At 36.8% G+C, this 26,411-nt stretch overlaps 1 protein-coding gene across 9 annotated transcripts in view; it reads left to right on the top strand.

The window, feature by feature from the left end:
* LOC128858483 (disks large 1 tumor suppressor protein) overlaps positions 1 to 26,411 on the top strand; it is a 157,069-nt gene that overhangs the window by 111,992 nt on the left and 18,666 nt on the right. For 2 of the 9 annotated variants that reach the window (XM_054094802.1, XM_054094806.1), the window contains 9 exons: positions 737 to 760; positions 3,973 to 4,557; positions 4,616 to 4,967; positions 10,025 to 10,112; positions 19,223 to 19,436; positions 22,261 to 22,674; positions 22,801 to 22,906; positions 23,785 to 23,859; positions 25,950 to 25,994. In XM_054094802.1, coding sequence (XP_053950777.1) covers positions 737 to 760; positions 3,973 to 4,557; positions 4,616 to 4,967; positions 10,025 to 10,112; positions 19,223 to 19,436; positions 22,261 to 22,674; positions 22,801 to 22,906; positions 23,785 to 23,859; positions 25,950 to 25,994 — 1,903 coding nt within the window. Of the gene's footprint in view, positions 1 to 736; positions 761 to 3,972; positions 4,558 to 4,615; positions 4,968 to 10,024; positions 10,113 to 19,222; positions 19,437 to 22,260; positions 22,687 to 22,800; positions 22,907 to 23,784; positions 23,860 to 25,949; positions 25,995 to 26,411 lie in introns of all 9 variants that reach the window. The other 7 variants (XM_054094801.1, XM_054094800.1, XM_054094803.1 and 4 more) reach the window with 4 other exon arrangements.

Genomic DNA, 26,411 nt, shown 5'->3' with positions numbered 1-26,411 from the left:
TCATTGAGAAGCGGCTATAAATTCGATCTTAGGCGATGTAAGCGGCACTTAAGAAAAAGTTTTGTGTACATGATTTTCTTGCTATTTTTTGCTAATTTCTCTTTATCTTTTAAACTTAATTTATTTTTCCCCCATTTTTGGCCACTGCTGATTTTTAGTTTACATTACTCATACACATAAGCGCTAAGCTAAGTATTATTTAGGCAGCATAGCATGGCAATGATCTTTTGACTTCCGCATTTGCCTTGGCTTATCTTTCATCCGATGTGAGTCGTGCGTTGTCCATAAAACGGTTAAGCGATTGGGCGTGTGCGTACTCTATACTTTGCAATAAGAAAGGAAAATACATACAATAATACTAATGCTGGCAACAAGAAAAACAGCAATGACAGCGGATATACAAATGTTGTCCAACAAAAAAATGCTGCTGCCTCACAGTCCCATAAGTGAATTGGGTCATTGTAAAACAGCAAGAATAACATGCGTAGTCTAGGTATGGGGGCAACGGCGGCAAGGGCATCGACATCGGCGGCCTATTACTATTGATGTTATTCAGCTATTGTTGAGTAGTTACTTGACTGGGCGTTACTGCTCTGTCATGCAAATGTCAAGGAACTTTGCACTGTGGAATATTTTCCGCTTCATATTTTTTCTTCTTATTGTTTGTAATTTTCATATTACTTATGCTTATGTTTGGTTTTTTGTTATTTCTTCATTTGCTTTTATCGCTTTTCAGATACACAGAGCATCATCGACGAAGGTAAGCTGAGTACTAGAGGATGGTCAGCAATTTATTCTTTATAATTTTTTATTCTTTTGTACATGTGTATGTAAATATGTGCTGACTAATATTGAATACTCTCAATTAACTGCATTGAATGTTGCTTGCTGCTTGTTGAAAGAACTGTGTGGTGTGTGTGTTGACTGCCTAGGTTAACCTGGTCATGATAGCAAGTGTTTTGTCACAAATTGGCACAATTAGCATACCCACCTGGGTCATTTCGTCATTGTTAGTTCTTTAAGCGTATATTTGTGGCAATTTTAAAATATTCACCTGTTTGGGCGGTATATAGTATTTCACTTGATGTGTTGTCCCGTTCTTGTTCTCGTCCTCGTGTTTGGTTAAATTTGTGTCTTTGCTTTTCCTGTGTAAATTTTGTTATCATATCTCAATTGTGATATTGTTTATATATAAATATAATACATTTACATGTATGTATATTATGTATATAATTTTGTTCATATAATGGTTTTTTACAAGAGCTAAAGAAAAATCTATATTTATGTATGTAAACAAACGTGTGATGTATACAGAAATGTGCTACATAATGAGAGGAACCAACGAATAACTCAAGCAGATATCGATCGGAAATCCAATCAGTAGACACCTTTTTGGTATAGTGGCAGTTGGGCATTCCAAATAATAGTAGAAAAAAATGTCTCGAATGTAGGAATATGAGATTGCGCCGATTGAAGCTCTAAAATTATCATAACTTTGTCGTGACCAAATGGAGATGAGCTTAGTGAGAACTAAGAAGAGTTTACACTCTTTGCCCAGATTTAGTAAACAAAACTGAAAAGTTAGATTAGGTTGAAAACCATATGTGTAAGAGAAAGGATAATGGAGATAATTTTTTTGTAAACAAAAAAAAAAAAGTCATGCAAAACTTTGATTCAACTAAAGGGTGGGCCATGTAAAATTTGCTTTTTGATTAGGCTATAAAAAAAAAAACTAATCAATATTTTTTCAAACGTTTTTTTTTTATTTTGAAGATTGAACATTGTCATTTATGAATGAAAAATAATATCGTTCAAATGACTGCCACGACTGGCTTTACAGTAGGCCATTCGATCAACCCAATTTTTAAGCACATTTTCGATTGTTTGGGCTCCAATTTCATGAATGGCAACTTCGATTTCGTGTTTTAAAGCATCAATCGTCTCTGGATGGTTCGCATAGCATTTGCCCTTAACGGCTCCCCACAAAAAATAGTCCAACGGGCTTAAATCACAGCTCCGAGGCGGTCAGTTGATATCGGAATACAAAAACGGTAGCCAAAAGTTCGAGTGTAACTTTGGCAGTGTGACAAGTTGCGCCGTCCTGTTGAAACCAAATGTCGTCCAAGTCATCCTCTTCAATTTTTGGAAACAAAAACTCGTTGAGCATGTCACGGTAACGCTAGCCATTTACTGTAACCGCGGAAGAAGAAGAAGGCTCACCACTTTGGAAGTAGGTTTTCAATATTTCCCAATTTTGTTCAAGCGTATAGCGTCCCATTTCGTAAATGTCAAACCTTTAAGTAAATTATGAACACATTTGACATGTCATTTGTGTTACCATTCTCAAAAAAATAGGTGGTTCAAAACGCAAACGCTTTATGGCCCACCCTGTAAAATTGTATCATTATACAAAACTCCAATTTCGCAAGGTGCATTAAGCAAATTGAAATCAATTTCTGACTTACGCTTATTTGCCAATTAAAACGTAAACAATTCATATATCGGTTAACATTAACCCTCTTTTGGCTTTTGTTCATGCATGGCACAATGAACCACATGAAGGCGTTGTGGCTTACCGAATTAAAACACAAGTGCTTCACTTGTTACGTCAATTCGCCTGTTTAGTTAGATAATAATAATATAATTGGTTCAAAATCGCGTAGGGAGTTGTAGTAGCGCTCAAGAAAAATAAAACTTAAAGACTGAATGAAACTGTCACTCATAGTTCCGTTCACTAACAATTTTAAAATTTCTTTTTATTTGGTTAAATTATTGATCCGTGGCTAGAAACAATATATAGTATGCTTATCTAGCTGAAGAGCTTAGGGCTTAAGGAGTGCTATTGACCGATGGATCTACAGAAACAGAACCCGAGAAGTCGGTCTGGCTGGTATGTGACAGGAAACTCTTACAATTATACGATGGGCGTTAAGCCAAATGAACTCATTCCCATTAAATAATCAATAAGAAGGCATATGCAAATGCAAATATGTGAATTTATATATGTACATATGCGCATATACATACATATATACGCTCACTTAAGTAGGAGAGGGCAAGATGTCGAACGTTGCCGAACGTTGTGCTCTTTGTCGTTCGTTCCGCGCTTTCGCTTGCAGTTCATGCAAGGTAACGACCATGAGCAAGGTAACGACGATTGAGCAAGGTAACGACGATTGAGAAAGATAACGACGAATGAGCAAGATAGCGACACATTTTGTCGTGCGTGCAGCCAGCTAAATCGAATTATAAGACGTTATCACGTCAAAACTTTATCATGGCAAAAAGTGATTGTGATATTTTTGGCGCTCTGTATAAAGCAGGCACAGCCTGCTGACAGGTTAATATGTTTAAAAAGTAGAACCGTTACAAATTCAGAAGCAGCGAAAGGTTTTCGGTTCAATTGAATAACATTTTTTTTTATAAATTTGAAATATGGTCTCATACAAATTTAAAGTTGCTACTGGCAATGACTTAATGCAATAACAAACCGTGTCAAAAAACGTATTGAAAGAAAATTGCCATATATTTCAAATTCGCAAACAGCTGATTCTGATGAAGTCTAGAAACTGAGTAACGGCGCAGTGATATGCGCGACCTTCTGTATTTTCTCAATCGTAAGAAATTAATTAATTAACAAAAAATTAGTAGTGGGTATGGATGATTTGGATGATAATATGCGTTTATATAACATTTTTGTAAAACGGCGTGGCATCACCTCTCTTTATATGTATGACATTACCTGACCATGACACTTTACTAAAAAAGTGCGTCCGATATATGTATCGATTCCTCCCGTACTATCACTCTTCATAACTTGTTTTGTATTAATTTCATAGCAAACAGAGATACCGTACCTTTTACTGTTGTTGCTGTTGTTGTTATTGTCTTTAATCCTTCATAAAAACACTAACCTCTTCATTGCCTTTAAATTTACTAATTCAGATTATCTCTTTCCCCTTACTTTTCCAGGTGAACGGTGATGAGAGTTGGCAATATGAGGATATAACCTTGGAGCGCGGCAATTCTGGTCTTGGATTTTCCATTGCAGGCGGTACAGACAATCCTCACATCGGCACGGATACATCCATCTATATAACGAAACTTATACCGGGCGGTGCCGCTGCCGCAGACGGTCGTTTGTCCATTAACGATATCATTGTGTCAGTGAACGATGTTTCTGTGGTGGATGTGCCACATGCGTCCGCTGTGGATGCACTGAAGAAGGCCGGCAATGTGGTGAAATTGCATGTGAAAAGAAAACGTGGAGGCGGTGGCGGTGGCGCTGTTGCTGACACTAATACAGCAACTTCTGCCACGTTGCCGCGTAGTGCTGCCCCAGCAGCGGCTAGTGCTCCTACAGGCCCAAAAGTAGTTGAGATTGATTTGGTGAAAGGAAGCAAAGGCTTGGGCTTCTCCATTGCCGGTGGTATTGGCAATCAGCATATACCGGGCGATAACGGTATCTATGTAACGAAAATAATGGAAGGCGGTGCCGCCGCGGTAGATGGACGCCTGTCGATCGGCGATAAACTGATTGCGGTGCGCACCAATGCGGTATGTTAATATTATTTTGTATTAGTCGCGTATATCTCATAATAAATTTCTCTTGCAGGCCGAAACCAATCTGGAGAATGTGACACATGAGCAGGCGGTTGCCACACTCAAGTCAATTACGGACAAAGTAACTCTGATCGTTGGCAAAACGCAACACCAAGTCAGCTCATCACAGTCACAATTCGGTCAAATAAATTCGCATTCAACAGGTGCGATTAATAATATTGGAAAAACAGTTGTTGATTTTGCTCGCTCACCATCACCCCAAATCATCACCACGAATAACAACAATGCCAGCCACACAGCTACCACCAACAACATCAACAATAATATTCAATCCTCAGTACCCGCCTCCTCCACAGCAGCTGGTGTTGTAGCAACAGCATCCAGATCCCATTCACCTTTGCCTCGTAAGACAAAACATACATACAAACATACATGCATACTCATATCAGAAAGAAAAAAAAACCATATACAAACAGCAATATACTACTTAGCTTCAAAGATAAATCATTTCAAGCTGATTTATTTAAAGTTAGCACTACAAAAACAAAGTTATTGCTATTGTAGTTAGGCATACAAACATACATACATGTCTTATACTATATTTTATATATAGTTTGAGCTATTTATCCATTTGTTAGCACACTTTTGGAAACAAATGTTGGGTAGAGTGATTGCTTTCATCAGATATAGCAAAAATTTAGCACCGGAGAAAATCAAGTAGAAGTTCAGTGGGAATTGAAGAAAAGGTAGAGCTTACAAAATACGTGTATATATGACGACCGAGAATGACCTTTCGCAACCTATATTCTGTAGACAGGCCCTAAGTGGCAACCACCGACAGACCACTAATAAACGTATAAGATTTCGTTCAGTAAATGCTTGACCGCCTGTTGTTACTGTTGTTAAATGACTTTTCAATTATTGACAGCAATAGTGACACCTGTCATTTAATTAAGTCTTTAAATTGGCTCTAAAGGTTGTATAAGTCGTAGAACACGATCTTCCTTAAATTGCGCAAGCAAAATTTTCTTGTGAGCAAGCTTGTGGAGTATAAGGAAGGAAGGATCCGCCATTTTGAATTTCAAGAAGTGCCACTTTGCTTTCGAAAGTAAACATAATTACCTACATTTTAAGCCCTCATAGACCTCTTTTCGTCAAAATCTATTCTGGGGGCAGGGGGTCTCACGTTCAGAAAGAATGCCCCATATATATGTACATATATACAGGTTATACATGTTACCATATATATTTGTCTCTTCGTTCATCTGCAAACAACACACATGATGCACTGCTTCCATATAACGATAATTTTCAAAAATTTCGAAAAAAGTGATTTCAGAGTATCCTAGATGATGTCATGCTACGAAATATGACTATTTTTTAAACAACTTTCATAACGGGGTGTGTCATCATCCACTTCAAGTTAATATGTACCTCAAATTACAAAATTACTATCCCAATTTGATGTAGACTGACCGTTTGATCTCATTTAAGTATGACTTAAGTTCTAATGAAAATGTGAAACAACGAGACGAATCTTTAATATTTTGAGGAAAATATATTTTTATATTAAAAGTATTAAAGAGCACAATGATAAGTTTGAATATCTGCATAGAATAGCTCTAAGGGATAAACAACTGAAGAATTATTTAAAAAAAATTTAACATTGGGCTGATCGCTGTGTAGTATAATTCATATCGTCCCCTTAGTATTAAAATAGCCTATAAATTTTTTGATGTTTTGAGAAAATGAATTTCAAACTTTTTGTCGAAAGTAGCTCTCACTCAAATCTCGTTATGTCTGTAAATATTTATATGGAGGTTGAATTAGTTTTAAAGGTTTTTTTCGAAGATTTGGGGCTTTATTGTGAAAAAACGGTACAAAATATTTTATTCGAAGTATTGGCCATCGCTAGCTACAACTTTCGCCCATCTTTCGGGCAATTTCCGGATGCCGTTTCTCCAAAATTCTGGCCGCTGCTTGGCTATCCATGACTCAACTCATATTTTGGTAGCCTCGTACGAGGAGAACCGCTGGTCCGCCAAATCGGGACTCATATGCCGGAACAAATGATAATCGGAGGGAGCTATGTCTGGACTATACGGCGGGTGGGGTAACACTTCCCAGCCAAGCGTTCCAAGGTATTTTTTGACAGGTTGAGCAACATGCGGCCGAGCGTTGTCATGTTGCAAAATAACCTTGTCGTGCCTTTTTACCGTTTCCGGCCGTTTTTCTTTCAATGCCCGGCTTAAACGCATCAATTGCAGTCGGTAACGATCCCCCGTGATTGTTTCGCCCGGTTGGAGCAGCTCAAAATATACGACGCCGACCTGATCCCACCAAATGCAGAGCATGATTTTCTTGCCGTGAATATTCTGCTTGGCCGTCGACGTTGATGCGTGGCCGGGCAAACCCCATGATTTTTTGCGTTTTGGGTTATCGTAGTGGATCCATTTTTCGTCGCCAGTCACCACCCGATGCAAAAAACCCTTCCGATTTTGTCGCTCGATCAGCAATTCGCACGTAAAAAGTCGCCGTTCGACGTCGCGCAGCTTCAACTCGTACGGGACCCAATGTCCTTGCTTTTGGATCATTCCCATCGCTTTTAGACGCTTGCAAACGGTTGATTTATCAACGCCCAATGATTCAGCAAGCTCTTCTTGGGTTTGGCACGAGTCCTCGTTTACCAATTCCCCCAATTCCGCGTCCTCGAACTTTTTGGGCTGGCCAAGACGCTCCTTGTCTTCGGTGTGAAAATCACCACTTTTGAATCGTCGAAACCAGTACTCACATGTTGAAATCGACGGAGTATGGTCTGGGTAGGCCTCCTGCAGCAATTCACGGGCTTGGGCTGTATTTTTTTTCAAATTGAAGCAGAAAAGCAAAGCTTCCCGCAAATTGCGTTTCGACGGCACGAAAGTTGACATACTCGGAGCACGAAAACACTGCGTTGTTTATACTTCAGCGAAATGACAGATACTGATAAACAAAGCCTAGGGATGAGGCTTTGTCATGAATATATATTCAGTATTGCCAACGCGATAAAGTGATAAATAGCGCCATCTGTGTGTCACCTTTAAAACTAATTCAACCTCCCATATTATTTTTTGACTGACGTTTTGACCCACTTTGTGGAACTAGAATTTGAGAAAATTTTGACCACATATAAAATCGACGATGGAGAATCCAAAAATTCAATAAAAAATAATAACCTATGAGCACATAGGCTATTGTTATACAGGGTGGCTGATGAATTTTGCTACATTAAGAAACTCAAATAACTTTTTTTTTTAGTGTATGGAATTCATTTTTTTTTTTTTTTCAAGTTGAAGGTCATTAAATTTTATTAAATGTAGCTTAACTAGTTTTAAAAATAATTGAATTTAAATGCCCCCCATGCTCGTTGACACAAGTGCGGCATCTTAGTAAAAAGTTGTTCATTGCTGCTTAGAGAGTTGCGACAGGAATAGCCGCAATTGTTGCCCGAATGGATTGTTTTAGTTCATCCAAATTTGTTGGCTTTGTTTTATAAACTTCTTGTTTACATAAACCCCACAAGAAAAAGTCAGGTGCAGTAAGGTCATGCGACCTGGGGGGCCAACGAAATTCGGAGTTTCTTGAAATCAGTTTATTGGGAAATTTTCGTCGCAACTCTGTCATAACAGTCTGGGCTATGTGAGACGTTGCCCCATCTTGTTGAAACCACACAGAGTTGAAAAGAATTCTCTTTCGGCGTAGTTCTGGATAGAAAAATTCTTTCAGCATTTTCAAATAACGGTCTCCAGTAACCGTAACGGTGTGACCATTTTCTTCAAAAAAATAAGGCCCGACAATACAGGCAGTATCTGTGGGTTAGAAGTACTCCATATTCGAGAATTTTGTTTGTTCACATTGCCGTTTAAATCGAAATGGGCCTCATCAGACATGAAAAGGCAGTTTAACATGTTTTGGTCTTCTTCCACCATTTGCAGGATCTTCTGGCAAAATTCCAAGCGAATCGGCAAGTCTGCTGCATTCAGTTTGTTAACCATTTGAATTTTGTAGGGAAATAAGTCCAAATCTTTGTGCATTATTGTTTGCAAAGACTGTCGGCTGACACCAAGTTGAGCAGATAAGCTTCTTGTTGAAACCCTTGGATTGCTTTGTATAGCTGCAGCTACAGCAGCGATCGTTTCCTCCGTCCGAACTGGTGGGTTTCGATGATAAGGCCTTCTTGCGACTGTTCCTTGCTCAGCAAAATTATTCACCAGTCTCATTATGGTCCATCTGCTTGGGGGATCGCCGCCAAACATCCGCCTGTACTCTCTCTGTACCAAAACTACGGACTCCAGTGCGTGATAGCGGCGGACTATCCAAACTCTTGTTTGCGTGTCCCAGTTATCCATTTTAATAAATTTTAAAGATTAATCTGCAAATTAAAACAAAAATGGAACAGATAACTTAAAAAGAAAAAAAAGTTATTCAATTTTTTTTTGGTAGCGGCTTTCATCAGCCACCCTACTAAGGGGACGATATGTACAATAACTTTTGATGTTTGCAATCACTCTTTAGGTTTCACCCATTTGTTTATACAAATGTACATAGACATGGACATAGTACACTGCAACATAAGGGCCATATACACAAATAATTAGCCTTTGAATTTAATGCTTCTAGCGGTTTTTTCTTTTTGTTTCCGTAAACTTCTCTGTGAACAGCGCTTATGTTGCAAATTCGTTTTCATTTAACTAGCGCTAGCTTTCAAATAGAAATATGATTTTTATATTCACGAAATTATTTACGCATGCTCAAGCTCAATTTATGTATGCAAATAGCTTGCAAAAGGCTGTATTAATTTTACTTTTTCTCCAATCCGTCTAAGTGCAAAACAAATATGTATGCATCTACTGTACAAAACTCAACTTGTTCGTTACTCGAATGGTGTCACGTATTTTGCATTAGCGCGCACTGCGTGCATGGATATGCCAATGCTACTTTATTAGTCCCCTGCAGCTTATGAAAAGTTATTTGAAATTGGTTACAAATACTTAAGATGTTTATGTTCTCAATTTGTTTGCTTTGGTTATGCGGCCAATAGCACGTTGCGGAAACTACACAAGAAATTGTGGAATCGCCTTTTATTTTCTATTTATATCCGCCCAAAACGAATTTTATTTAGGATTTGTTTTTATATTTAAGTCTTTCCAATAGTTAAAGATATAAATATGAACTTACAAATGTATATTTTTCTTCCTAATCTTATTTATAATTCGCAAATCACATTAATTCTTTCACCTGTTTTCATCCTCGTATCTTCACATTTCTTCTCCAAAAACATACATCCGAAAAAACTAAAAACATACATTCGTACAAATTCGTGTTCTGTTGTACAAATGCCAAAATTCCATCGAAATGCAATGTTTGTGTGTGCGTGTTGTGTTCAATTATTCGTCGGATTTTTTGATAATTACGCGAATTATAGAACCAGCATCTAGGTATGCGTCATCGAATGTACTGGCCACTGTGCCACCTGGAACGCCACGTGCCGTCAGCACTGAGGATATTACACGGTAAGTGCACTCACTAATTGAATTGTATATGTACAAGGTGGCGCCAAATTAGTCATAATTTTTGGTTTTGAATAGTTTTTTTACCATTGCTTGAGCTGTCTAGTTTACAAGTATCCAATATGATTGGCGTACGACACCATATGCAAAAATTATAAATTTTTCGATGCAGTGATTAACTTTGCACCACCTTGTCTATACTATGACACTGTACTATATACTACATATATATTCGTTAAGTGCATTATAATTTGTGTATTGGTGTTTATTATATTTATGTATCGTTAAATTAAGCGGTGTGTCGTAGGGCAAACAATCACAAATTGACTCTTTGCAGACAAGAAAGAGGAAACCCAAGACAACCTGTGGGTAGTTTTATATGACAATTTTATAGAAAGGTCAATAACAAATTCGCTGAAATCAATGACGGAACGCAAAAAACGGATATATAATCTAAAAGAGGTTCCACAAAGTACTAGAAAAATACTTTTTAGAATATGCAATGTTATGCTAATGTCGCCGCCGTAGCCGAGTGCGTTTATGCTTCATTCTTTTTCCTAATAACATTGCCAAGAAAAGCTTATCAAAAAATATGTGCCAATTATATATTTTTGTTTGTTTGCATGTCTTCCAGTATATACTCCTATATTTTTGGTGCATTGTTGTAGGTATTCCAGGGATGGTTTATAAGCTTATTTAGACCCTTTAAGTGGTGCTGGAGTCGAGATATTTGTAAAGATTTTACCTATGATCCAATTTGTAAATAAATACAATAGATCAGCTTTTTCATTCCGAGTACCTGAAAAATACTACCAATAAGATGTCCAACTCATTTTCATTCCTGGCTGTGAAAGAACTCTATTAGGAATTACTGTTTTATTTGAAATCTCTACTTACTTCAATCATTCATCAATAAATGTAAATCATTTTGGAAAAGTAACCCACTTAAAAGTTCTCCCTTTCGACTTGTATTCGGCATTTTATATCGCAATGAAAAGTAAATTCATTTCATACATTCGCAGAGGCGGAAATAAATAAAATAGCTTAATTGGGTCAAAATGGGTTACGAAATGTTCACACCAACAATTTATAATAAATTTGTAATGAACTTTAAACAAATCAACTTTGTCATAACGACGGAGTAGAGCATACCGTGTTTTTGCTGGTATAAACACGCTCTAGTGTGCCCGTCCTACGAGGGTACCAAGCTTCTTGGTATGTTTCATTGCATACTTTCAGACGGGATACTTGGAAAGTAAATATAATTCCATAAGGGCCAGGACGCTTGTCTTATTTCGTAAATATATATATATATATATATATATATATATATATATATATATATATATGTATGTACATACAGCCGTGGTCACAATAATAGCACGGCAAAATTTAGCCAAGTTGTAACTATTTATTTGATTTTTTTTGCAGCTGATCTCCTCGGTAACGAATGCTCAAATAAATAAATCTAAATAATTATAATAATATTTATTTTTGATGTGATAACGTCTTATAATTCGATGTAGCCGGCTGCACGCACCAAAAAATGCTCATGCGGCGTTATCTTTTCATGCGTCGTTACCTTGCTTGAACTGCAAGAGAGAGCGCAGAACGAACGACAAAGAGACACAATCGGCCCTAGCGTTCGCAAAGCTCGACATCTGGCTCTCTCCTACTTGAGTGAGCATATATATGTATGTATATGCGCATATGTATATAAATTCACATATTTGTATGTATTTGCATATGCCTTCTTCCTATGCGCATGGTAATGAACCATTTCTCTGTTGAGAATAGAACGATGATAGGAAAAGTACGAAATGAAAGGGAGTGTTTCGAGTGTAATGTGTCAAATCGATGATGGTGCCTCTTAGTGTTGTTGACTTATTAACGTCTGATGCACAATCGAAATTGAACATATCTTTTATGAATTTGATAAATGTTTCGTAATTTTTCACGTTTGTGTAAATGTAACTTGATCAATTCCATTGCGATTCCATTTACCTCATTACATCACAATTCCAACGAGTGCAGGTCTTACTGTAAGTTATAGCAATGTAGGCGTCATTGATCGTGTAAAATCCCTTTAAATCATGAGTTTAAACCTGACGTAGCGAAATGGTCTCAAAGAACTCGGTCTTGTCCATCAAATTTAGAGATATAAAGTAGATATTTAATCACTTAAGTCGATATACACTGAAGCCGACAGTTCGTCGGCTTGTACTCCTTTCAAAATGTTATTAATAAATATACATGTAAAAATTAGTAGGTACATATGACTAAAGCCATACTGATGGATCTTTCTGGAAAATTTGCGATGCTGTTGTGTCACAATGTGCCCTTTAAAAGCACAGAGGAACTAAGTATGGACTAAAACTTTAGGAATCATTGAAAATTTTACGAAAGATCTGTAATTTTAATAAAGGCTTTTACTCCGAATCTGTAATTTGGAGATATGAATGCCAAAATCCACTCATCCCGTACCTTTCCCATTTCAATAGGCTTCTTGCAAATGGGTATGAGCGGCAGGTATATAAAGCGAAGTTGCCTAGGTTTCCAAAAGTTATCTAGGCTGTCCTATTTACTCTGCCCTTTAGTGCATTTACTAAAATGAGGAATCAATAGGCTTGCTCTGCAGTGATTTTTTTTAATTTTTTTTTTTCATTATTTACGACTTGGTGTAAACACGAATGATACGAAAGATAGCTACATATACCAACATACACAGAGAGCTAAAGCACTACCACGGTAGGTAAAAATTTATAGTATATAAATTACGTGATATTAAAATAATTTCCAAAATAGTTTGTTGGTCCAAAATATATCGATCATAAGGACAAATAAAATATTGCCTGAAGCTTTCGCCGTCAAGAAGTTTTATTCACGTTGGGTGCCACATAACTTGATTACCGATTCAACATTTACATTTAGCGTATCAGTGTGTACGAGGTATGTTCAAGTGAAGGTTTCACATTTCGCGGACTACATACATTCGACTTTCGATTATTATTATTTTTATGTTGATACACTCGTCTCGAAGATATGTTCACAGTTTTAACAATACCTATAGCATGTTTAGTTTGTTAGTGAGAGGCATAAATAAGACAAGTGTTTTGCGTGTTCGGCGATTTTCTGCTATCGACTCTTTGCTCTCCTGGACTCTTCCATTGGGATAATTGGGCTTTGGTTTCGATGTGATATTATTGTGACTACGTATTATTATTGTTTTTTGTCAAAATTCAGCAATTTTGGAACGAACTTGGCTGCCACACGCTTCATCCCCGAAAGTTCCGAAAAAATTGCATGGCATGAGTCAACCGATTTGCCGACACCCTCAGCAACTTCTCCAATTGTGATTTGACGATTCTCCAGAACAATTTTCTTCACTTTCTCAACATTTTCATCGGTTGTTGATGAGCTGGGGCGTGCAGGGCGAGCGTCGTCATTTACATCTTTTCGACCTTCTGTGAAAAGTCTGTACCACTTGTAAATATTTTTTTGACTCAGAGTACTCTCACCGTATGCCACTGTCAACATTTCAAGTGTTATTGAGCACTTATGTAATTCCATTTTTTACTTCCGGCATTTTTAAGCCGGCTCCGAACGACAAATGGTTTTTTATGAGGAGCTTTTTCGTGCCAGAATTACAATCGTGCCATTGTCTGCCGAGGGCCGGCCACTATTAAAAAAATTTTTTCATTTTGTCGTTTCATGTACGGAAGACATTCCACAAATGCAGAAAATAAATGCAATTTAAATGAATTGAATCAATCCAAATGCATCATTATTTTTTCGACAAAAGCTTGAAAGCGTAGAGAAAAGGCTAGGTTTAACCAAGTTGTCCTGCAAAATGAATGTGCGTCCAGATCTCGAAGTTATGGTCGTACGCACCGTCTACGACTACCATAAATTCTATTAAAAGCCTCTTTCGCTTCAATAAGCATTAATTTTATTATATATTTCACAACCAACAATAACCTCTTTATACAACACGAAATATGGTATTTGCTTTCACGAAAAGAACATATGCTGCTTTTTTGTTTATATGTAATACTTTCATTGTGGCATTATATTTTACACGTCGCGCCAGTCAAATGCGTTGCCACAATGTACACAAAGGACCCATTGTGCCAGCTCTATTAGCGTGCTTTCGAGTTATGTATGTATTCAGTGTATATATATTTGTAAAAATATTTATATGTATATTGTAATATATCTATACATAGAATATCAGGCGTCTGAATACACCACTACGTATATACGCTTACACATAAGCAGATGCTTTGATTATTTCACCGTTAGAATTTATTTACAAACGTTTCATGGATTGTGCCGCATTAACTTATTCCCCCAGAAAAATGGAAATAGTTTTTAGATGAACTGAAGTTGATTATGTATTGAGACCACTAAGTGAGATTGAGTAATTATATTTTACCACAAGAATCAGATATTCACAATTATATACTTGATTTACCTCGAGCACAGTGTTTAGTCGTTAAAAACCACATGATTATATTCTCTTAGAAGACACGTTAAACGTTTTTTTTCGTAATTACAATACTTTTTGTTCGTGCAAAATAGCAACATTTTCCTTTAGCATTCGTCCAAGAACTAATATACTCGTTTTCTCATTGCATACACTTACCTTGACATTTTTATTTCTATAAAAACATTACGATCTCAAAGATAACCATTGTTTATCTCAGGCAAACATACATTTATTATGACAACAGATAGTAATATTGCACGGAAATATTTCATAGTGTAATACACATAATTCATATGAAATAAAAAATTATGAATAGCGCCTATAGAATATTTAGATTATCAATTGCCGTATAATTTTACGAATTTCTCCGCAAAATATTTGAGTATACCAACATATGAATGTTAACACATTGAAATAAAACGTTTTGAATGTATTCTCCTTCCTATGTGGTTGTTTTCCACTGACGTTATTGCTTGAAATAGAGCAGTGCTCTGCACTTCTTGGCTTACTGGACGCTCTTTTGAATGTATATTTGTAATGAACAGCCATCGTAATTATACTCGTACAACTTTTGTTTGAAAGGTGTCCGTGGATTCTCCGAATACCCGCATGTTCGAATATGTATTGAGCAGTGAATAGTGAGTCGTAAACTACATAGTGTCCCAGCCGATGGCCTTTGCTCTAATTGGCCATTTCATTTTTGAGTACTATGGATATTTTCATTTTTTTTTTTTTTTTATATAAAAGTGTTGAATCATTTTTGTTATGTTTTATTAATACCGAATTAATAAGAAAAATATGGTACAAAAATATGCAATATTTTATTTACGTTCTTATTGAATTATTTGGCATTATAAAAATCCTGCAAGGAGATTTAGTTTTGGCCAATATTGTATATAATTGACGCTTACACTCTTTATTACGTGTTTGGTTGAGCTTATCGTCTGCATAGTTTTTCAGACGGACACCACCTCCGGCCGGCAGATGGTGTTTTTAAGGAGATTTTTACGGCGGAAATACGATGGGAGGTTTGCCATTGTCTGCCAATTAGCGACCGCCATTAGAAAAAAAACTTGTTTGTCATTCGGTGTTTAACGCCCAGAGATTCGAACCTGTGCACTCCCGACTATTGGTCCCGCACGATCCCATTGAGCCAAATATATTTTATGTAAATTAATAAATAAATCAAACGCACAACAATTTTTAAACCTCTGCTTACGAGGTCACAATTGCGCTTTTGATCACAACTTATACGTCTTGGGTTTCTTACAAAAGCTCAATCATTTCACTTGAGAGAAAAACTGCGAGCACCAGCTCTTAGGTCACAAGTAAAACCAAATGTTAAAGAGCAAAGCAAAAAGTAATTAAGTGATTATTATTATAAATTTTTTAAATTCTGTTTTAGATAAATGAAAGGAAGTGGTAGAATAAATAAGGCTTTTGAGTTGAGAGAATTGTGTGGGCATAGTGAGTGATTCCTCTGCTTTCCCCGCGGGTGTTCATCCAAACTTTTCCTTTTCCAATAAAGTTTTGCTGTTTCAGCAATTAGAACATTTTGGCACACACAAATTCTTTATTCTATTTACTCTTAGCTTCCTCATATACACGTGGCCCATTTAAAGAGAATTTTTGTATTCTCTTAATTATTTTTACAGCTGTTTCGCATCAGTGAACTTTCACATAGCTGTTGTGAAGTTCATAACCCTTTTTTACCGTGAGCTCTTTAAGAATAAAATTATCGTTAGAAAAATCCGAAAATTTAATGACATTCAACTGTAACGTCAGCTAAAAATAAGGCTGTTAGGGCTAAGCAAGTGAGATATTTTTATAGGGGCAGAAGGTGGACTTAAGTCGTTAAAGTGCAAGTGGTTTTAAAATTAATAAAAAAGGTGTTTAAAATATTTATTGATCAATAATATATTTTCCTTCATTATTTACAACGTTAAGGCAAATTTTTAATTCCCTGCTCAAAAAATTGTTTGTCCTTGGAGCCAAAATACGCTTCGATATCCCTTTTTATAGCTTCTTTTGAGGTGTAGTTCTTGTTACTCATATGGTATTGAAGTCCACGGAAAAGTTGATAATCACAAGTTGCAATATCCGGAGAGTATGGTGAATGCGGCATTAGGTCCCATCCGAGCTCGTTCAGCTTCTCGAATGTTTGCCTTGCGGTATGAGGTCTTGCGTTGTCGTGGTGAAACAAAACGTTGCGTCTATTCACTAAAGACGGTCGATTTTTGTTAAGTGTCTCATTCAGGTTTGATAGCTGATGGGAATAATAATCAGCAGTTATCGTCTGGTTTGGTTCCAGAGGTTCATAATAAACAATACCGGCCATATCCCACCAAATAGACAAGAGAACATTTTTCTAATAGCGGTCGCCGTTCGCAAACAATGGCAAACCTCCAAGTGTATTTCTGCCACGAAAAAGCTACTCATAACAAATATCTGCCGCTCGGAGCCGGCTTGAACCTGTAGGTCCCTCCATTTGTGGGGAACAACAACAAAACGCACGCCACAAATAGGAGGAGGAGCTCGGCCACACATTCAAAGGTGTACGCGCCAATTATAGTCTAATTCTAAGGACTTTGATATGAATTCTTTCAATCAAGATTCAAACCATGTAACGCGCATCGAAAATTTATATATAATTTTATATTTTTATTAGCTTAGACCTAAAATTTATGCCTCGCAACTACCAATTTGAGATCTATTTTGAGCCACCAGTTCAAGTGTTCCACGTTTTTTGTTGTAAATCTCATAAATTGTTTATAATGGCTATTGATAAAATTTTCTAATCAAAACTCATCAACTTAAACTGATTGTATGAGTGTAGGGAAAATTATTTTCTACTTTTCAGTCCACTTGTAGAAACGTATACAATTTTTTTTTCGTATTTTTATTTCTGTATTTTCCTTACTAAGTCATCATCGTTATCTCCTTATTCTTATCAAGTGACGCCCTTTAGGGGCATTGTATTATGATTCGATATGCGCAACTTTTAAGCAAGCTAAAATACTTAGGTGCTCGCGTTTCTGTATATTTATCTGTATATCTGTTTGTTGCGCCAGAATCCGAAGCGTTTGAAAATAGGCGTCACAGTGCGGATAATTAACATCCACCGACTGTTGTTGACTTACTGCATAACTGGCAACTGGCTAACTGCTAGCTGACTGACTGACTAACTGATGGATGACTATAAGCGGTGGTGACAGTTTGCTAACGCGTTAACGAAGCTTTGGCTCTGAGCGCTTGGCATGTCGCATCGCTCATTCACTTGCTAACCATATTTTGAGTGAGCTTGTGTTACTTAAAGGTATACGAGTACATACACTTAGGTGCAAAACGCAAGTGAGCTGGCTAGGCACTTTTATGTGCTGCTGCGGCGACTGTACCCGCCGCGCTCATCTCGTCTGTGCTCGAACGCTTTTCGCATATAATCGCAACGCGCGGTGCTTAATTTTTTTACTTTATTTTTATTTCAGTTAACTTTTGCAATTCCAGCGATAAACGTGCATTCAATTTTATTTTAATTACTTTTTGTATATATTTATTTTGTTCAATACAAGTTTGGTTTGCACTGACGCATCTGACGCAGCTTGAACGGATACAGCTGTTGCGGCCAGAGCTGGCCAGGCCTGGCTTGGTCAAACCGCACTGTCGTTGACTTTCAGCTAGCCCGCTATCAGCGTCGTCGTTGTTGCTAGTGTGTATTTTATTTTCGCGCTGCCATTGTGTTTATTGAAGGTGTTGCGCGAGGTTTTTTACCTCCCAGTTTGGACTTTTTGTTTGGTTTTTTAATTGAAACTTGAATTTGTTTATGCAAACGCGCGTCGACGTCGTAGTTGGCGTCATTGCCGCTTTCAAAGCGGAATTCCGAAAATAATTGTACATTTCGTTGCATACACAAGTCCAAAGCGGGTGGTCGGCCAACCAGCTGTGCCAATTGGTATTGGCTGTCGTGTTGCATTAAATAAATTGTCAATTGCAAGTCGAATCGAATTTGTGGCTAATTGAATTAATTCACATCAGCAAGTCAGTATTGATTAACAACGAGTGGGTGGGTACGCGCCGAGCGCAAACCACCATCAAAATGAGTTGCTTGCAGCTGCATCTGCTCAACATGGATGAGCGCATTTCGCGGCTACGCAAATCGCATAAGCTCGAAAAATCCAATTCGTTGCCTTCAAATGCCAAACTGGAGTTGGAGCCTAAGTCTAAATCTAAGAAGAAAGTGACATCGCGATTGGAACGCGGCTCCCACGTCAGTGAATCGCGAAATAGCTTAGACGGAGACGACAGTGACAGCGACGTGCTGCGATTACAAATTGGAGTTAAAACTGCCACCGCCGCGGGTGAACTTGGCGTAGTAAAGTGCGTATGCCGGTGTACATACTAATATGGCCTTCAGCTGTTCAATATTTTTCAAATCAGAAGCTTTTACGCACAACTCAAATTTTGCATTCAATTACGTACATATTATATATATGTACATTTCTATAAACTCGGTATTGTGTTATTGTGCATTTAGTTCACGTAATTGTCTTTATCAATTATTTGTGTGTAATTGTGTCAATTACTTTGGAATTTCCTCACCTTCCTTTCTCTGTTTTCCCATTTTCAGTGAACCGCGCACAATCACCATACAAAAGGGTCCACAAGGTTTGGGCTTTAACATCGTCGGTGGTGAGGATGGTCAAGGCATCTATGTTTCATTTATACTTGCTGGCGGACCCGCTGATGCAGGCGGAGAGCTGAAGCGTGGCGATCAGCTGATGAGCGTAAATAATGTCAGCCTCAAGAACGCTACTCATGAAGAGGCTGCTCAGGCGTTGAAGGTGAGTGTAATTTTGTATTTTTTGCATGTTGCATATCTTAAAGTTGGCGTTTCAAAAATTATAGACTTTTTGTGAAATAAGCTTAAAAACTAACATCACTTCAAAGGCTAAGAAGACTCACAAGAAACTGAAAGTAGCAACGTTATTATTTGTACTAAATTCCTTACAAATTTTTCGTTGAAGCCTCTGTAATCTACCGGCGTTTCAAAAATGTTACGTATCTTTCCTGTGGACCAGCATCTTAACTATGTATTTGCACCCATGAATTTCGATACTTTTCGTGACTGTCAAATCTGCCGCCGTAGCCGAATGGGTTTGTGCGTGAGTACCATTCGGAGTTCAGAGAGAGAACGTAAGTTCAAATCTCGGTGAAACACCAAAGTTAAGAAAAACGTTTTTCTAATAGCGGTCGCCCCTCGGCAGGCAATGGCAAACCTCCGAGTGTATTTCTGCCATGAAAAAGCTCCTCATAAAAAATATCTGCCGTTCGGAGTCGGCTTGAAACTGTAGGTCCCTCCATTTGTGGAACAACATCAAGACGTACCCACAAATAGGTGGAGGAGCTCGGCCAAACACCCAAAAAGGGTGTACGCGCCAATTATATATATATATATATATATATAAATCTGTTTGCTAGCTTTAGCCTTCGTTGCGTCACTAGGCGCGATTTCTTTCTTGCACAGTTGGAATTGGCTACAAGATACTGATAGTGAGCTAAATACCGATTACTTTGAAGTCAACACGTTAATTTTTAACATAAACTATTTGGCTTGAGAAAGGTCACGAAAGTTTCAACGTGTTGTAGTGTTTTTCTGGCTGTTATCTGGGTAATTGGCAAAGCGGAAAGGTTGATATGCATGATGAATTTACTTTTTCAAAACTCGCCACCAGGTTCGGCTGTATGAGTCCTAAGCACTAGGTTCCATCATGAATGGTGGATTTGAAAAACAATGCCAACTAGGGGTAATCACTACAGCTTAATGCCGATAAAACATGGTGTATTGCAAGTCTCTATTCGTGGCCCGATTTTATCAAAGACGTAGGAAAATGCTGCAGACATGTATAAATTAATCTCTATCCTGATGATGCTCCAATATACCTCTCAGCTTTCCAGGTCTAGTGGAGGATTTCGTTTATAGAATTAATGCGGACTTGGAACCTACATCTCTGTGGTCGAAATATAATAAGCTTAACCGTAATGTGTCCAAAACACAGGCAATAGTCATAGCATATTTCCCCGCAACCTAGTTGATCTTTCTCTAACCATATTGAATGATAGTGTTGTAAAGTTAGAGAAAGTTGCTAAAACTCTTAACTTTAAACTGAATACTACCCTAATGCGTGTAGTTTGTAAGTTGTATTTTGTATTGAGGCAGCTTTGGAAAACTGCTTCCTATGCTCCTCTAGACATCAAACTTAACCTCGTTAAAATTGCTGCCTTTTATATCTTACCAAGCGTTGATTTATGGTTGTCTGGATAAAGCATCGCTAAACATATATCAACTATTAATCAACAATACTGGCATAAATTATATCTTAAATGTAGATTTTATGACAATTTTCGATTGTTCGACCCAAATTATTGACTGCTGCTTATCTAAACTCTTTGGTCTCCATTTGGTGTTATCCCGTACACCCATTGCTCGAATTAACTTTTTTTTCAATTTAACGTTTGCGCGCTCATCTGGTACATGCAACTTTAATGCACCATATTTAAGATTTCAGCTACATACGTCTATAATGGTCTTCGTTACAGCCGTACCGCTGTGGAATTCATTGCATTATAAACAATATTGAATTCAAATTCAAGCCGCTTCAAATTGGCTATGCATCCTGCCTTTTCAAACTAAGTCTGTACTATTATCTTAAACTTCTGCTTTCCATTCTATTTTTTCTTCATAAAATCTCTTTAATTAGATTAAGTTTCGGAAGTGTTATGAAATAGGACACTGTAAAGCCTATATCTTATTTGTATTATATTGAGTCAAGTTTTTTCCAAGTAGGCCAGCCAAAGTTGATTTTCAAATTTTTTATATGTCATTGGCCGGCTTTGAAAGTTAAGCAACATTGAAAGATGTGGAACATTGTCACTAAAGAGTTTGCGTTAATTTAAAATTTTCGACGAGTTTTTTGTTAACAAATTTGTATGGAGGCTGTGCAATACATTTTGCAATATTTTAGTAACAATTCATTGTAGGCTTTTCGTTTAGTTTTTGGTTCTTCGCCTAAGATGGCGAAATAGTTACTTCTGCCCCTTTCGGGGTCTTCTTCCATAGTGGTTTGTCACAAATAAGCAAATTAGTTTTTAACCGGTGTTATAGAGTTTGAATTAAAAATTGGTGGCCCCTTGGCACGTAAAAATTACACTTGATCGAATGTTATTTCAGATTGACACAAAATACTACACAAGCGACTGTTCTAACGTGACCGCACTGTTTTTTTGTTCTTTGTTTTTTTTTTTTTTTTATTTAATTTTATTCAATTTCCAATATTTGAAAAACAAATTAGATTAATAAATCGAGAATGAAAAAAAAAAATTACTGCACCTTTGAACAGCAAACTAGTTACGTCGTTTATAGAGAAGGCGCGTGAGTGCTAGTGCCAGCTCTTTAAGTACTTTTAAATTAGGTGCGTGAGCAGAAATGCGAAAAACCTTTCCAATGCGCTCTAGCCAGTGCGTGTCATCTATAAATATAAAATTTTTAAATAAATACTGAAAACAATTCGTTTCTGCCATTTTAATGTTTAATTATCGAACTTGTCTAAATATATTTTTCTTTCAATGTTCATAATAATCATTCTCCTCATTCCGTCCCGTTCACAGAGTTCCGGTGGCGTTGTCACCTTAGTCGCACAATATCGCCCCGAGGAGTACAATCGCTTTGAGGCGCGCATACAGGAGCTAAAACAGCAGGCTGCGCTGTCGGCTGGCGGTACTGGCACCCTGTTGCGCACCTCCCAAAAGCGTTCATTGTACGTGCGCGCGCTCTTCGATTACGACCCTAACCGTGATGATGGTCTGCCATCGCGTGGTCTGCCATTCCGCCATGGCGATATATTGCATGTGACCAACGCATCCGATGACGAATGGTGGCAGGCACGTCGCGTGCTGGGCGACAGCGAAGACGAACAAATCGGTATTGTGCCATCGAAACGACGATGGGAGCGAAAGATGCGTGCACGTGATCGCAGCGTCAAATTTCAAGGTCATGCCGCTGCCAACAACAACCTGGACAAGGTCAGTAATGAGGTACAGTAGAACTTGAGCGGTTGGAGTAGCCCTAGTTGTAGTATGTAATATGGAATTTTAATTAATACAAATCTCTTGCATTTACTATAATACTATGCGCGTACTTTCATGCAGCAATCAACGCTCGACCGTAAGAAGAAGAATTTCACATTTTCACGAAAATTTCCGTTTATGAAGAGTCGGGACGAGAAGTTGGGAGAAGATGGCAGTGATCAAGAGCGTAAGTAGTAATAAGGGTGTGTGGAAAGTGTGCATATAAGTATGTAAATGAGAATGTAAGGCCGTTTGTGTGTGTGTGTGTGCGCTTTTGTAGTAAAGTTAGCTGCGTAACAGGCTTTATGAAACGCAAACAATTCTCAATGGCCTTATGATAGTTTTTTTCTATGCAGGCTTTAAAGTATCTCCTCCCCTTTTTAGGCAGTGTAAGGCCATTCTGAGCACTGCTGTTATATATTATCTTTCTCGACTGTCCCTATACCAATTTTTTAATGTCTGTTTATGTAAATTATTACTTTCTTTTGTTCGGTTTTGCTTATGCTTTTTGTTAGTTTGTCATATGATTACAATAATTAGTTCGTGCGTTTAATTTGTAATAATGTTTGTGTTTTCTTGTTATGTTATTGCATATTTTAATATAATTTTTAATTAATAAATTTTTTGCTTTTACATGAAAATCACGTACACTACTTACCACCACGTACAAACAACAAACCAAACATTTGAAAAACTATATATTAAAACAAATATCTTTTGTGGCGTCCAACATCAACATCCATCGACCTCGTACTCCGTAACCAACTGCCACTTATGTTTGATCGCTCATCTATCCGTTCATTAATTTGCATACATGAACTCGTAAATACATATACATACGGAATGTAATTGTGTACAATTTGAATTTATTAATAATTACAAATGAAAAAAAAAAAAATTAAACGCTCGCTTGTTATACTCATAACACACTTGCCCTTAACTATTACGGCCCTATCTGTTGTCTCCGTTTTCGTCATCATCATCTCCATCTCTACGCGTGGCTATTTGCCCTATCGTCATCAACACGTCATACACATATGCGTGTGTATGCGTGCCTGTGTACAGCAAACGGAGTTGTAAACAGCAATAGCGAACTTGATGTTAACAGTGTTAACAACAATGATTCAAATGAACCGCAACGTAAGTGTTGAACCCAATTTTTTCTAGTCGTTTACTATATTTTCTACACAATTTGTACTACATATTAATTACTTAGAATAATATCAATTTTAAGAAATTAGCATAAAAATTAAAAGTGTGTTGGGTAATGTTAATTGTAAAAAATATTCACTTACTATACAACATACTTACCACTTTTTACTAATTTGGTTGAAGCGATCTGTAGAAGTTCTAATTTTTTATAATATATTTACTCTAAAGTCACCAAGTATCAAACGAAACAACAAATTATAGAAATTAATAAAGTCTAGGCACCTACCAAAGGGTGTAGATATGTATGTACATACATAAATGTCGCACGATTAATACGAGTATTATATTATTATTATTACAAATATTGAAAAATCTAAAAACGGAAGTTGTGGAATTGGCTTTCGATACTCTCAACATTTTTATTTCGTTATGCTTATTAGAGTGGCGCTATAGCGCGACATCTCGGTCAATTGCATTCAGAAGAAAAGTTCCTATATACGCTCAGCCCCATCCAGCTGTATCTTAAGTTTAATAAGGGAAGATGGCACAAAGGACCACGAAGTCTTCCGTATGCCGCATGACAGAGGAGTCAATTCCGTTTTCTACATGGAAAGTTGATTAGAGGCAGTAATTAGTAATTTTGAACACTTTATCAAACACATTGCATGCTTACTTTGACTAGTTGTTAGGTCCAACATTGGCATGCCATCATTGTCTGCGACAACTGCCTTTAGTGTTCTGGCAGACGCCGTTTTTGTTTAATACGCACTTGAACTTGTCCAGATTATTGGTTGAGGCATTCGCGTATGAAGTTCCCGCTAAATTTTGCTTGTGATAGTAAATGACAATTAAAAACAAACAAAAAATAACACCTTATACTTACGTTTTAAAAGTTACTTTAAGTTCAATAAATTTATATGGATATACAAAAGTTTTGTCATTGATAGCTTGGTGACTTTGTAAATATTAACAAATTAATACTGGAAATAGAATTGGTCCTTTTAAGCACAGCGGCAGGCTTTTAACATAACATATCTTCTGCAATATTATCTAACAATATTTTTCAATCGCTGATACCTTCAGTGCGTCTTTCTACGCACAATCTTTTCCTCGTTTTACATTTTTGGTTTACCCGGTATTTAACAATACTCATATAGTCATAATTTAGAGTGGTTTCTTCTCGGTTTAGGGATCTATTAATATGGTAATTTTTACTGGTACACAAAAATGCAGCAGAAGAGCATACGATGGATACAATCAAATTTAAAACTAAATCACTACTGATTACTTTGTATTTAGTTTTTGGTATCGTCTAAGAGTGCGCACACAGTAACTCTATGTACATCTAAAACGCAAGCAAATGACTTAGCCTACATCTGTGCTACGTACGAGTATATACAAGAACATCTTTGGACCAAAAGCAATAATTTTTCAATTGACTTAATTGCTCTTCAATTAATATTATTTACTTTTTTACCATTTAATTTTCGAATTGAAAACTTTTAATTACAAACATACATCATGTGCAATTCTTTTTCACTTGACTTTATTAAAAAAATCACCTTCCCACGTAGTTTTTTTTTTTTTATTCCAAAAACTCATTGTTCTACTCCAACACCTCGAAAAAAACACAAAGTAAAAATGTGATGCATTTGAAATTGCTTTTACTCTAACTTCTATATGTAAAATCGCTATTGCTTATGCCAATGAAAAATTCACAGCAAGTACATATGTATAATGAGAAATATGCAATCTTCAAACATTTAACATTTAACATTTGCTGCTCAAAAAGTATACCAGTTTGTCTCTTTGCCTTTCATCAATTACAAAAACTCCAAGCCATGAGAAATTAAGTTTAGTACTGAATTTCTCTTCAGCCAAACATACATTTCCAGCAGCTTTTTTTATGTGCTGGCGAAACAATAAACTCTATACATTATTACATACATAGGTACACCTTTTTCCCATCCGCCTATTTTCCCCCACACCCCGTCCATTTACTCTTTTGTGTTTTTCTACTACTGCTGCTGTTCTGTTTTAACTGAAAGAAATCTCTTCTTAATTCTTTAATTTTCTAGCTTTTATGCTTTGCTACACACAAGACGATGCCAATGCTGAAGGAGGTATGTACCAGTTACTTTACTGTTGTTTAACCGTTTACCACATACTACATGCATATATATGTACATACGTATATATATGTATATATATATATATCTATGATATACTCTGTACAACTCTTATCTCTACAACATACTACTTATTAACGTACTTTTAACTGTAGTTCACATATTTGCTAATTTCTTTCGATTATTCTTGATTATTGCGATTCAGTAATTTTTGATTTTCTTACTTGATCACTTACATAAATATGTATAAATACTTAAAAATACATAACCATTTGTATTTCTCTTTTGACTATTTGAAACTCACGTAGGCCTTCATTCACCTATGCAGTAGCGCTTTTAATACCCATACATACTTATAAATACTTACAATGTACAGTACAAATGAAACTAACCAACCAAAAATCGCCCAAC

Source organism: Anastrepha ludens, chromosome 3 (assembly GCF_028408465.1).
Source record: "Anastrepha ludens isolate Willacy chromosome 3, idAnaLude1.1, whole genome shotgun sequence".
NCBI classification, from domain to species: domain Eukaryota; kingdom Metazoa; phylum Arthropoda; class Insecta; order Diptera; family Tephritidae; genus Anastrepha; species Anastrepha ludens.
This window is presented reverse-complemented; position numbering and strand designations above follow the sequence as displayed.